Source organism: Neopelma chrysocephalum, unplaced genomic scaffold (assembly GCF_003984885.1).
Source record: "Neopelma chrysocephalum unplaced genomic scaffold, ASM398488v2 Primary Assembly neopelma1_26, whole genome shotgun sequence".
NCBI lineage: Eukaryota > Metazoa > Chordata > Aves > Passeriformes > Pipridae > Neopelma > Neopelma chrysocephalum.
Window position 1 is genome coordinate 9,640,547 of NW_020897695.1, and position 13,536 is coordinate 9,654,082.

Below are 13,536 nucleotides of genomic sequence, written 5' to 3' on the forward strand. Positions count from 1 at the left end.
TAGGCCCAGGAAGGGAGGCATGTTCACAAGCAGAACTTGCAAAAGTTGATGGTAAACTAGCTTTCGCTCATACACATATTTTGAGTGGTCACAGAAATTAAATGACAGACATCCACATAAAACATCATCCTTTAAAGACTGTTTTTAAACCATGCCATCCTAAGATTAAGCCTAACTGAAACACACTGCTTTGAAGAGTTTGCTTCCCTGAGGCTTTGGCTGAAAGGCAGCACAGTTGTTTTATCTCATTTAATTTAGGTGTTTTTCCTCACCCTTCTTTTGAAAGAGGTTTTGCCATCTCATTAATCTTTGTCTCCTTCTGGTCCTTTAGTTTAAACCTCCTCTAAAGTGGCAGCTATAACTGTCTGCACACATCATCAGTATTTCTACAAAACCCAAAAAGTTAATGCTCCTTGGAGGGAAAAGCAGCAAGAAGGAAAGTGCACCTTGTGATTTCTCACAAACTTGTAAAGAGCCTTTCAATCTCAGGTCACTTTTGTGCATGGTGGCTGGCAGAGAGATGAACCCTTTCCTTGGAGGATGGTTAAGGCTCTTCAGACTTTTTGACAATGACCATGTTTATGTTTCAGAGATCTCTTGCAAACAGTAAGGTAAATCCCATGGCATTTCCAAGCCTTAAGAGTACTGATACAAGAGTTTTTCCATTGCAGAGAGAAAGAAGAGCCCTCTGTTCCCTACTTTACCATTCTTGTTTGCCAACAACAGAAGGTGAAGCTACACATCTGTAGAGGTTGTATCTGCTTTAACAGCTAAACTGGAATGCAAGAAATTAAAGAATAAAACCAAATCCTTCCAGGGACTCAAAGTCACATTTTGCTGAAGAGATCTTTATTTTCCCCAAAGGTTTCTGCTTTTCGCAAAACGTGTTTTTATATCCCCAAAAGGGCAAACTTCCCCTGCCTCCAAGCTTTTAAGGATCATATACATGTATTTTACACAGAATTCTTTGGTACTGCCCTGGAAAAAAAGCAGCAAAGTTTCACCTTGATGCAGTTTGCCTTACGCTGGTACTGGTAACTCTTCACTTGGATCTGTAGCAAGAGATCCTGTAGCAGGGAGCTACAGGCCCACCCTAAAAGCTACAGTAGACATTCCCAAATTCTTCAGTCCAGCTCTTTGGGGAAACCAGAATATGAAAAAAATATATTTTTGTCACTGATAGAGTTATTGCAATCCTCTTTAAACAACAACAACAACAAAAAACCTCGATCAGTTGACTTCTCCAAAACACACCCTGAATCTCCAAAGCTGTGCTTATTTCTTACTTTTGGAAAAAGGTACCACTTCTGTTCTAACAAATTCAAATGTTATTTCCCTTAAAGTCTCTCTATGGGGAGGGGCAAAAAAGCTAGTAATTTCAAAGAAAGTAAATCAAAAGGGTTTTGATTTTCCCTGTTTCAATGCTCCTTGTAACCTCTTGTTACCCAGATTAGGTGCACTGATAAGAAACACTAACTTTTTTAAAACTAATTTAGCTTTCAGGTGAAAAGGAATAAAAAGAAATACTCAATGACAGAATACATTAAAGGAAGCCTTGCTTTTTATCTAACCTTTACAACAAGAGCACTAAGTCACTAAAATGAACAATTTGGTTTAAACTTAAAGAATTTTTGTGCATTTTCATCAGCTTCACTTTGTGCTGTTATATTACTGTCTTTCAGGAAAAAATATACAGAAATGCCAAAAAGATGCAAACTTGCTCTTCCCGGCGAGTGAATCGCACTCACTTTCACAAAACGTTCAAAGTCATCTGGGAACAAGATGCTGTGCTCACCAGTAAATCAAACACACTGAGGTATAAAAAGGAGAACAGGAAAAAGTTCTCTGCTGCAGCAGCAATTCAAAAAAATCCCAACAAAACAAAAGTTCCGCCCTCCCATATCCCCACCCACAGAACTGCAGTATGGTCAAGAAAAACAAACTCTCTACAAACACCTACTACCATTTTCTCCACTTAAAAACTTACATAGCGCCTTTTTTGGCTTAGTCTAACAGAACTCACCACACAAACCACCTAATGTGCACAGCAACACTTGTTTGTGCATGAAACCCCATTGGGGGGGGAAAGAGGTAAAATGTTCTGAACTATGAGTGTGTGGGGATGGGGAGAGGGTGAGAAACTGGGGAGGGAAAGGAGGACGATGAGGTAGATAGAATTCATTTTTACAGGCTCACTCCCTGCAGAAAAGATAAGTACATTCATCTGTAAAAAAATTAAAGATGAGGTAGGTTTGAATTAACGTTGTATTTTTTCATTTTCTCTTAGAAGAATTTCCCTGAGACAGTTTCTTCCTAATTCAAACACAGACTAGAAGACGAGAATTCGATTGTTTCCGAAGTCGACCACAACAATCATGCCATCAGGGGTGACAGCTATACCTGAAGGACGGTCCATCTGACCAAAGCCGCTTCCCTGAGTGCCAAACTTGCATAAAAAGCTACCATTTGACTCGAATATCTGCACCCGGTGGTTTCTGGAGTCAGCCACGATGATGCGCCCTTCTTGATCCACCGCCACTCCCTGCGGGCGCAGGAACTGGCCATTCCCAGTGCCCTCCGAGCCCAGAAAGCGTGCTGACTGGCAATCTGGATGGATGACCAGAAGGCGATGGTTGTTGAAGTCTGTCACTACCAAGTGGCCCTCGTGATTGAAAGTCACACCTCTGGGGGAATCAAAGTGCTTCCAGAGTGCCCCTTCGAAGCCATACTTGTTAAGGAACACGCCGTCGGGCCCAAACAGCTGAACGCGATGGTTCCTTGTGTCAGAGACCAGAATCTTGCCCTCTGCGTTGACAGCCACATCCCATGGGTAATTGAATTGCCCGTTCTTCGTTCCTTTCTCCCCAAACTTCAGAATGAACTGCCCCTCAAATGTGAAGATCTGGATGCGATGATTGTCCTTGTCAGCCACAACAATCCTACGCGAAATGTCACAGGCCACGCCAGCAGGGCGATCGAACTGTCCTGGCCGGCAGCCCAGCGTGCCAAACTTGTGATGGAACGTCCCACATGGCTTGAACACCTGGATGCGGTTATTACTGCGGTCGGCAACAATGATGTAGCCTTCTTTGTCGACGCTAACCCCCCAGGGGCGGCAAAGCTTGCCATCGCTGTCTCCCTCGCTTCCGAAGGAGAGCCCCGGCAGCCCAATGCCTATGTAGCTGCGCCCAGACTTCACCACCACTTTGAAGGGGCTGTTCTCAATGTGTTGGTTGCACATCATCACGGACACCAGGTGCTCTCCCTCGAGCTGTGGACGGTAGCTGACCAGGTAGGTCCCATTTTGCTGATCACTGACATCTGCCCCGAAAAGGTTTCCATCTGGGCCCATCACCACTGCAGAGATCATGTCGCCTCCTGAAAGGCGAGGCTCACCATCGTGGTCATAGCCGATCACGGTGAAAGAGGCCACTTTGCCCTGCAGCGCACGCTTGAGACCTTCCCCAGTGGCTTTGGTCAGAGGAGCAAAAGCCCCACTGCTGACAAAGCCCATTGATTTAATGGCCATATACAGTGCCTGGTCAGGGGGAGTGAACATGATCCTGTCGTCTTCCTGTGGCTGGAGAAGGCCTCTCACATTCTTCAGCTCCTGCACCTGAGCCAGCATGCGGTCCCGAGCCAGAAGAATATCCATGGTACGACCCTCCTCCAGGACCTGCTGAACAGCACTAATGGTGTTATCCAGCTTGTTTAGGTTTTGACGTAACTTTTCAACTTGCAAGTAGAGTGACTTAGCCTTGACTTGACGAATCTTTTCCACCTTGCAGGGGACAGGGGAGAGAGAAAAAGCACACATCAGGAAAGACAGCCCATACCACAGACATTACCTAGTGTCACCCTTCTACATAAAAACAGCTGACCAGGTGTTACAGCATGTTGACACACAGCTGCAGAACAAACCTCTAAAAGCCACAATGTAGACAAGCAGAAATGAGGAAAGTAATTAATTATTTAAATTCAGGATTATTACTATTTCCTATCCTCCATGCAAAACCATACATTCTTATCCTGCAGATCTGCTGCACAGTGCCAGTTGAAAGGGAGAGTCGCTTACTAATAAATATTTGCTTCCTCAAATGCTGTTTTCTAGTTGCAAGGTATTTGACAGATCAACTGAAAGCACATCTCATTTAGCCCCCAGGGAGAACAGAGGTTACTGCAGGCTCTCAAGGAGGAGCAGAGGCTGAGGCTTCACTAACCAGAATTGAGACCAGCCTCAGAAAGCGGGCTGTTATCACACAGAGCTGAGGCTCAGAGTCAGCATCAGCTAATGCATGTGGGCTCCTGTCATTCCCCTGCCTGCCAGCAACGTTTTCATCCGACTAGCAATACCAGATATCTATCTCCAGGGAGTTTTAGGGTCCTATTATTTTAATATTTTCTTGTAAATACTGGCAGTCATACTGAGCTCATGCTCTACAACAGGATGCTTTGTAAATGTCACTTCAAACGACACAGAAGGTTGCTGCCAGTCCCTGCTTGGGGGACTGAGGTTTGTGCAAAAACGATTGGCTTGTAACTCATTTATATAAGCCTCTGTTTATCTTTACTTGTGAAAAACCACTTCGGACCATCTGGCAAAGACACCTGCTTTGTGAAACTAATGAAATGTATTTGCTTTTTTGTTGCAAAAATACATTTCCTGATGTCTGAATACCTGCTTGGCTGCAGAACAATACCTGATATGTATTTTAATGAAGGAAGACTCAATGTCTGAAAATTCCTTGGCTATGCACTGTCTAGATAACATATGTACAAGCATACTATTTCATTTAAAGTTGAGGCATGCAGGTTTTACCAAACTATTTAAAAAAAATTTAAGAGATACTTCCTCCAATAGATTTCCAAGACAAATTACTAATCTTAGGTCTCAGCTTAATCCTTAGACTCAGTTTTGGTATCCGAAATCATTAACACACTTGATACAAGGGCTTGATAGCTTGTTTTGCTAGAATCATTTACCACCACCACCAAGTTTCCATCTTAAAATAATGTTTTATAACTTGAAGAAAACTTGCTGTCAATGCAGATATTACAATGAAGTGCATTTATACAACCTCCTGGGATAAAAATAGCTTAGGGGCAGCTCTTACTCCTCCTGTACTAGGAATACCTCAAAAGAGAAAGCTGCCAAGCTTCTTGGAGAAGGTTAATAGTGGAAAGTGAACTTCTCTCCCTCAATACAAAACCTCAGAAAAAGCAGCATTAGAAGTACAGTAACTCTATAAAGTGTATTTTTAATCTTGCCACTGACACTTATAAAAAGAACTGCAGAAAAACAAAACTTCTCCTGTACGGGATTAGTCTCACTGTAGCTAGAGTAGTTCCATACAATAAATTCTTACCAGATTAGCCATTTTGCTGACAACAGATATTAAACCAGAAAATTACTGTTTCAGTTAATGTTGATGGAGAAGAGGGGAGAAATGCTTTAGCAGGATGGTACTGCTTCTGGGCAGCATGTGCCTCATCAAGCACATGTACAAGCCATCCTGCCTGGCCTTGCTAGTACAGGCAGCAGCCACACAGCACCTGGTTTCCAGCCACACTATCTGGTGTGACTGCTTATTATAGGAGCATTCTCAGTTTACTCATAAACCTCTCCCATCTTGACCACATGTTTTTTGCTCCCATTTAATAGTCCTAGCAATCATGTGGTCACAGGACAAGTCAGCTTGACTCACTTATTTAAGAGTCCTAATCCTACAGCAGAGAATGTTTCTGTTCAATTCTACAAGTGGGACCCAGAGGGCCTATCCAAGCTAATCTGTGCTAAACAAGCAGAGAAGAGCCACAACCATTAAGTTACCTTTCCGGAATAAGGAACTTGGCTGTTACTTCCTTTCCTCCTCTCAAAATACCACACATGCATCATGGCTGAAATTAGGCCATGAGCTTGGGATTGTGCAGATACTCTTGCTGGAAAGTATTCTTTTGTTATGCTAGTTTAAAAAAAAAATAATCAGAGGGAAGACACTACCTTGATTAAGAGTAAAGGTTTGTAGTTATGGGCACAATGAAAGTAAGTCTCACAGAATTTCTACTAGTCTTTTTTTAAAAAAAAAGGACAACATACACAGCTTTGCTCCTGTCCTTAATGAGAAGTGGACTGGAAAACCCAAACACTATATACCTAATTCTACAGCAACACATTAAAGATGTTTTGAAGAGTTTCTTTAAACACGGTGTTTAAAGGGGATCTCCTCCCTGGCCAGCTGCTAAGCCAGCAGGGGGAGTGCCCACCTCATGTGTGGGGCTGCTCTGAGGATGCAGCAGCCCCTACAAAAACCTCCAGCACAATATCAACCAGGGCCAGAACCCAGCACCCTGCTACCTACAGAAAAAATAATTCATGGTAAATTGTAGTGTTTCGATTCAGTTTTGCTTGGATATCAGATTCTGACAATATACTGGTTTAAATATTTTTTCAGTTTGAAAAGGCACTTGTCAGCAGTACAAACCACAAATGTAAGGGTGCATACCTTCCAGAGCAGCTCACACTCCCGCTCTTCCAAGGCCTTCTTATGTCTAGTAGTCACGACTTTGACTTCAGACTGTACCACCTTCGCTTTCATCTCAACCTGCTCCGCCACAGCCTGGGCCTGTTCAATACTCAGCTGTGGAGAAAAAAAGACAAACACACTTAAGGCTCAACCAAACCAATTAAAAATGCATCAGAGGACTGCTGCTTACATTTCACTACACCTTCAAGTGAAGGCATAAAGTGACAACTCTTAGTTTCTTATCAGGCCTTCGCTCATTTCATACACTGGAGCCTAAAGACTGACATTATCTTTTAAATATATCTATTACATGGAGTTTACACCTTCACTGTTTCATGCACCAACACCCTAGGACTAAATTCCCTGTGCAATTCCAGCAAGCAGATAGTATGGCAAACAAGAGACTGGCACAGAAATTCATACCAATGTTTTACTACATATAGAGAATCCAGTTTGTCTACTCCCTCCAAATAGTTCAGACTCTCACTGTGTGATGGGTCTGCTTCCAGAAAGAAATTACACTGTAGGGAACAGACTATGTTGTCTATGCATCTGAAATACCCCTAACAGAACATGAAGTTAATCAATTTTAAAAGAAAAATCAAAGATCAGACGGTTATCATTAAAAAGCAGTCATACAGTTATTTAAAACTCAGATAGAGACCAAATTCTTTTTAGTATAACCTTGCAATACTAGTATTTGAAAAACATTCTGTAGTAGTATTTTGCAAATATGCATAATGCACCTGAAAGGAATATGCCTCTCTTCTCCTCTCAAATTAAGAACTGTTTCCTTGAAAAATCCTTCCCAAACTACTCCCGGTTTTATAGAATATTACAGAAAGTGGCATAAAATCAAATAAAAAAGCAGGCAAATCTTATCTTTTTCTTACTGATCTGAGGAACTAGTCCATTTCATAACTGGAGGTAGACCTGAACCTGCCTTCTCACAGTTTCCAGCAGGCAAATTTGAATTAACACCTAAAGTTCACAAAAAATTAAAATCTCATTACACATTTAGCAAATGAAGTCAGAAATGGCCCTAGATTAAGGCTTCATAAGAGCCAGTAAGCCTCAGGTCTAGCTGGAAGAGTCCACATGAAAGAATACTGTGCGTCTATCACCTCTGCTTTGCCAAATACAGAACCTGCTTCTACTGCAGGGAAAAGGTATGCATTTCTTCCAAAACAGACCTGGATTCCCATCAAGTAGGGCAAAAATCCCTCATTCTCTTACAAAGAGAAAGATTCATCTCCCTGAGAAGTGTTATGTTATCCAGTCATATTCCAGTTCTAACAAGGATGTCTGTGAAAGCATGAAAGTCTGGGTTACTTATTTGTGCTTTGTGTATAGCAGTACCCATTAGGACCATGATCTGTGTATATGCTTCCTTCATACCTTACAGATAAGCGCAATCCCAGCTTTCCTTGTGATTCTCCACTAAAACCAGAGTCCACCTTTCAAGAACTCCACCATAGCAGGAGAGGTAGCAATTCCCCATGGATGCTGCAATCTTTCAACTACAGGAACCAGTTATGGGTAGGGCAAGTAGCTAAACTCAATAACACAATGTTGTCCATCAACAATTCATGTCATCATCTGAATTTATTTTTACTTGCCCAAGTATGAACAGCTCAGATCAGTGAGAGATGCCCAAAACACTAAAGCTCTAATATTGCTCAGGATATTAGTAAAGCTTTGGTAAAATTCAGATGATTCTGGACTCTGCCCATTTAGACTAGAACAGCCTAGGAAGGCTGACCAGCTGACCAAATATGCAGAGGTATGGTGGGGGGGAACAGCAATAGACAAGTTATCCATATTTGAAGCAAAAGCCAAGAGCATTAAGTATAACTTATGGGAGCCTTCTTTACATGGAAATCCCTTGTTCGCTTTGATTCCTGTAAGATGTCAGAGTTCTGCCACGAAAACTCATTCCTGCTGTTCTGCAGGCATTTCCTGTGTGGAACTTGTCTCAGAGAGGTCAACTTTTTAGGAAACATGCTAAGCAGTAGCATTTCTTGTTCTGGTCAAACACCACAGAATCTTTTTAATAACTTCTTGTAAAGAAAAACTGCTTTTATGATGCACTCTCCTCATGGTATGTCATGATTCTTCCAGTGCTAGTGAATAAGACAATCAACCAGTTCACACGCTTGGGAGATAGAAGGCAAGGCCTGTGTTTAGCCAAGAATTGTGCTGGGTTATTGAATTTGAGATGGAGAACAACTGCTTTGTTTATTGCTGTTGGCCAATACAGTAAATTGCCTATTTGCAGCTGTGCCTATTCACTTGTGGCTTCTCAGGGTTCCAAAGACAGCCAATACCACTTCTCATTTTATTAGAGATGTCACCAGTGCCTTGTGTTTGTTAAAAACAAGTAAAACACTTTGCAATGTATCTTGTAAACTTTAGGGTTGAAAATGGTACTTCTAATTCCTCAGAGTAAAATTTAAGTAGCAACAGTGCTTATGCAGGTGATATGTTCCAGAGGGCCACAACACAAGGAAACTTTGCATATGGAGCTTCCAGTGGAGCAGATAAAACTGTTCTCATGAAGGAAAGCAGTGTGGACATCCATTACTAGCTATTGCTACCAGCATATTTCAGTTTTGCATAAAACGTGAAGGGCAAAATTGTATTGGAACCCAGGCATCCTTTGCAAGCTCCCTTTAGGTGGGCACCTCTGTGAGATCCCCTTCATCTACATTTTATTGCCTGAGGGAAAAAGTAGTAATGATCTTACTACAGTGACTCTGACACAGCTACTGATGCTACAACACAAACCTATGAAGAAACCAACTGCAAGAGCCAGAAGAAGCAAAGTAGCATTGTAGAACTTGGTTGCACTTCTGGATGTCTGTCTGGGCTGACCACAGAGGGGCCCAAATCAGGATTTGCCATTCTGTAGAATGGCAGTTTCAGTCAGTTTTCACGCTTCCTGTCTGCTGTTGGACATTAGGAAATGGATCTCAAGTTACAAAAAACTTCCCACAATTTCATGTTAACTTAAACATTCCCATGGAATATTTAGTGTTTGAGAAATATCGCTGCTCCAAGTTTTCATTACTGGTTCTTTAAATTAAAAATTATGATCAGAAACATACAACACTTCAGGAGAAAGAAAAACTATTACAAAGCTTGTGTTCTGACAGACTACAAACAAGAACAGAATGACTGTAAGGGTGCTAATGCTCTCACTGCATGGTTTCCACTGTCCAACACCCAAACTAAATCAGTACGTCCACAGTTATGTCCACACAGCACACAGTTATTTGAAGAAGCTAACTTAGGTCTCTGAAACAGCAGAGCCTGTTAATCCAGATGCTGAGCCATGATGATAGATTACATCAATTCAGTTCTGAAAATTATCCAATTGAACAAACTGCAGCACAACACGCCACTGTACCAGCACCATGAGACATGTAAAGGCTGCTTATAGTAACTGTATTGCAATGCTGGCTTGCACGAACATTTTTGAAAAGGTTCCTAGGATTTTTTTATTCTATCCCTCTGTAGAAGAGAAGGATGCATAATTTCTCAGGCATTAATTCCTATATTTAAGTCTCCAATTTTAAATTTTCCAATGAAGGTGCAAACGTTGGAGAGAAAATTCAAAACTTAAAAGCAAATTTTGTTTTCTTCTGAGGAATTCTTCAATATTTCAGGGGTGAATAGACCACAGGTATTGGCTAAAGAATCTTAACTATACACTTCCTTACATCAGTAGGGAGGATTTACACTTTAAGGAATTTAAGACTAAGTTATCCCTGCTTAAGGGGAGGAAAAAAGCTGAGATGCCTATTCATTAACAAACTCCTCTCTGGCTTTTAAAAGCACATTAAATAATAATAAAAACAACACAAAAAAACAAACCACTCAAGGAAACCTTTTGGTATGTCTCAAGTTATCCCTCTTCCACCAAATGGAAGGTGTTCCAGCCATAAATGGTTTGTTTTCAGTTCCTTATGGTAACAAAAGGATACAATGGGCTTGTTTCAAAAGTTTCCAGTTACTTATCACTGTTTCAGAGCAGGATAAAACAACCAGGACATAACAGCAGTCTTCCTTCAGCATCAAGAACTGGATATAAATTTCCTGATGTTCTTATACTAGAAAAATTAACTGGAAGATCCTACAGAGTATAGTTACAGTAAAGACACTAGTATTAACAAGCTTAGCAGTGCATTTGCAGCAATATTGGTGCAGATATAGCACAAATCACAGTAGTTGGACCAATTTAATTGTTTCAGCCTAATAAGTATAAAACACTAAACCATTCTTAAAGTTCCCCACAAAGACAATTTTAAAAGAAGCTTTGATGGAGGGAGGGCTAGAGGCCAGGTTACCTCATGTCAGATACCACTAAACAATCATTTTGGTTTGTATGGTAAGAACAGACTTTTTACCTACAGTTTTAGGCAGAGTAGTAGTTTGGACAGTGAAACACATCAAATCCATTTTGCCCAATAACCATCTGCTCATATGCTGCATTAAGGAACTCACTGAAATACAACACAAAACAATAACTAGAAGTACGAAGAAATTCAGCCTCTATTGATAAAAATCCCAGATTTAGAAAAGCACAATTGACTCCATTTTGTTTACAAAGTTTCATTTCAGATTCTCAAACCCGCAAGCCTGACTTCAAAGCCACACACAAGGGGGCCTGAGCTAACTCAAAGTGACAACCCAAAAACGATCCCTTGCAGCACAGCGGTGCCATCCTTCTCAGGTATCGACCTCCCAGCAGCACAAATCCATATGGCAACCCACAGGGAAGCTTCCACTGAAGGGCAGAGGCTCAAGGCAACAGATCAGCTTCCTCCTCTGGCTGGCTGAGTTTCTTACAGTATCCCCCTGCCCCCCATAAAGGCGTTAATCTATTTCATACCACCTCCTCCACAATTTGGGAGGAAAGAGGCATTGCCTTAATGTCTGACCTGCCTTACCACCCTCTCCTAAGCTTTTCATGAGGAGTTTTTCATGACGGTAGATAAGAGAGTAGCTCCCACTATGATCTGCACATGACCAGTCTCACTGGTCAGTGAGAAGCTTGCACTGCCAAACATCCCAGCAAAACCAATTATAGGCTCGGTTATAAAGGAATTTGTTTGTTTTCCAACAAAACCACTTTTAAGACAACTGAGATGAATAAATCAAATCTTACTGTAATATGTTCACCTGGAAAATTAACCCTAAATGGGAGTGAGCACTCAGTGCTTTACTGTTAGGCAAGTGCATTAGATTACATGCATCTATACATACATATATACAGTTACACATGTATAGATGTATTTTAAGAACGTGACATTTTGAAGAAGCCATCTATCTTTCATCATAACAGATTTACGTTCAGTTTGTGACCTAGTCCTTGGAAAAAAATCTGAAAGAAGACAGCTAAGTGTGCACTTCATGAGGTAAAACAAGGCAGCAGGACATGCTCCCCGCATAGAAAGGCAGCAAGCAGTCCTGATTCCTCCCACCGCATTAATCCAGTGTCAGCTTTGGCTTTCATATCATCCTATGAATCCATCTGAGTCTCTGAAAAGGCTGGAAAAGTATCCCAGCAAGGAGGATAGCTTTCCACTGAGATAAGAAAGAGGTCCTACAAGCAACTGAGTTGGGTGTTTCTGCTTCATTCCCTGGCACCATCAACAGTCCTTGTAGCACTGCAGTGAATCAGCCAGGAGGCCGACCCAGCCAAAAATTAATCCCATGGAAAGGTTAACCATTCAGCTGGATCAACTCACCACACAGGCACACAACCACAAATTCTTGTGTTAGGGACAGGCTTAGAAATGCATGATTCTGACCATCGTGGCACAGGGAAGCAGAGAAAGCTTTCCATTGCTACAGAATTTCACCGAGGGAAAAAAAAAGAGCAAGCCTCTTGCTATCGAGGCTTGCTATTTCTTACAGAGGACTTCAACTCCTTTGAAAAGTGAGGTTTGGACTTTTCTGGAGTGACAGACTACATCAGGCTTCAGTGGATCAAGAGGCTGAAATGTATCCCAACTCACAGCAAATTTTTTAAGTCTGAAAAACAATCTTTCCTCCAAAGCCACAGGAAGAGTTTAAATAAACATTTCTTCCTAAAAGCCTTCAACTTTGGTTAACCAGATACTCTCCAGCCAGTTGAGTCATGGCTTGATTTCCTCTCTCCTGCAACGCCCTTCAAATTCCACCTTTTCCCCTTTAGTCTCAACTACCCCTCCTCATCCATCCTCAACATCTCATGTCAGGGGAGCTATCACTTTCAGAGCCTATTAAGAGTTTCTAGTACAGCATTATGAATCAGTCAAACTAAGAAGTGTTACTACAACATATTACTTTTCAAGCCTCTTAGAGCTCCAGTCTATGTTCCTCCTATTACAGCTTGTACTGGCATTTAATTCTCTGTTGACTATTTCCATACTTTAAGAAAACTACACAAGCCAATTTCTTTTAGAGTCCAGTTAACTTTAGGGTTTGTTTCAAATTCATGTTGACATGCTGTCTTCCTCCCTAGGATAAGCTTATGGCTTCACAGCCCTATTGTCCCAACAAGGAAAGTTCTGCTTTATGTAAACTTGATGCAGTTTCATTGCATCAACCCTTTGAATTGGGCACCTTTGATTTTAAGTCACGTGCTCTTCTAGTTGCTGCTGATGTTGCTTCAGCAGTAGCTGTCTAGAACTGAACAATCTTCCCATTCCTGCATATGCGCATACAGATTACCACCCCCTCAAATTTATAATGATCTGTTTGCTGACTACCCTTCTTTACAGTGATCCAGATTAAAAAGCCCACTAAACCAATAAAACAACTCAGATCTTGAAAACATGGTTCATTTTACAGATCTTTACAAGATGCCCATTTAATACTTCCAAGACAGCCTCTTCACCTGGATGGGCTATAGCGAGACCAGGGCAAAACTGTACAAACTTAAGTTCAGTAGAACTGCTTGTTCGAGTTATGTGAACATAACCAATACCACCACCTTTTATCTGCCCCATCATGCAATAATCAG

The 13,536-nt window shown here is 41.5% G+C and overlaps 1 protein-coding gene across 1 annotated transcript in view; it reads right to left on the reverse strand.

The window, feature by feature from the left end:
* Positions 1 to 1,916: 1,916 nt before the first annotated feature.
* Positions 1,917 to 13,536, reverse strand: part of TRIM71 (tripartite motif containing 71) — a 54,960-nt gene continuing 43,340 nt past the window's right edge. Inside the window, exons 4-5 of the mRNA XM_027676122.1 lie at positions 6,504 to 6,638; positions 1,917 to 3,781 (exon numbers count right to left, since the gene is read on the reverse strand). Of these exons, the coding sequence (XP_027531923.1) occupies positions 2,330 to 3,781; positions 6,504 to 6,638 (1,587 nt within the window). The 3' untranslated portion in view covers positions 1,917 to 2,329. The remainder of the gene's footprint in view (positions 3,782 to 6,503; positions 6,639 to 13,536) is intronic.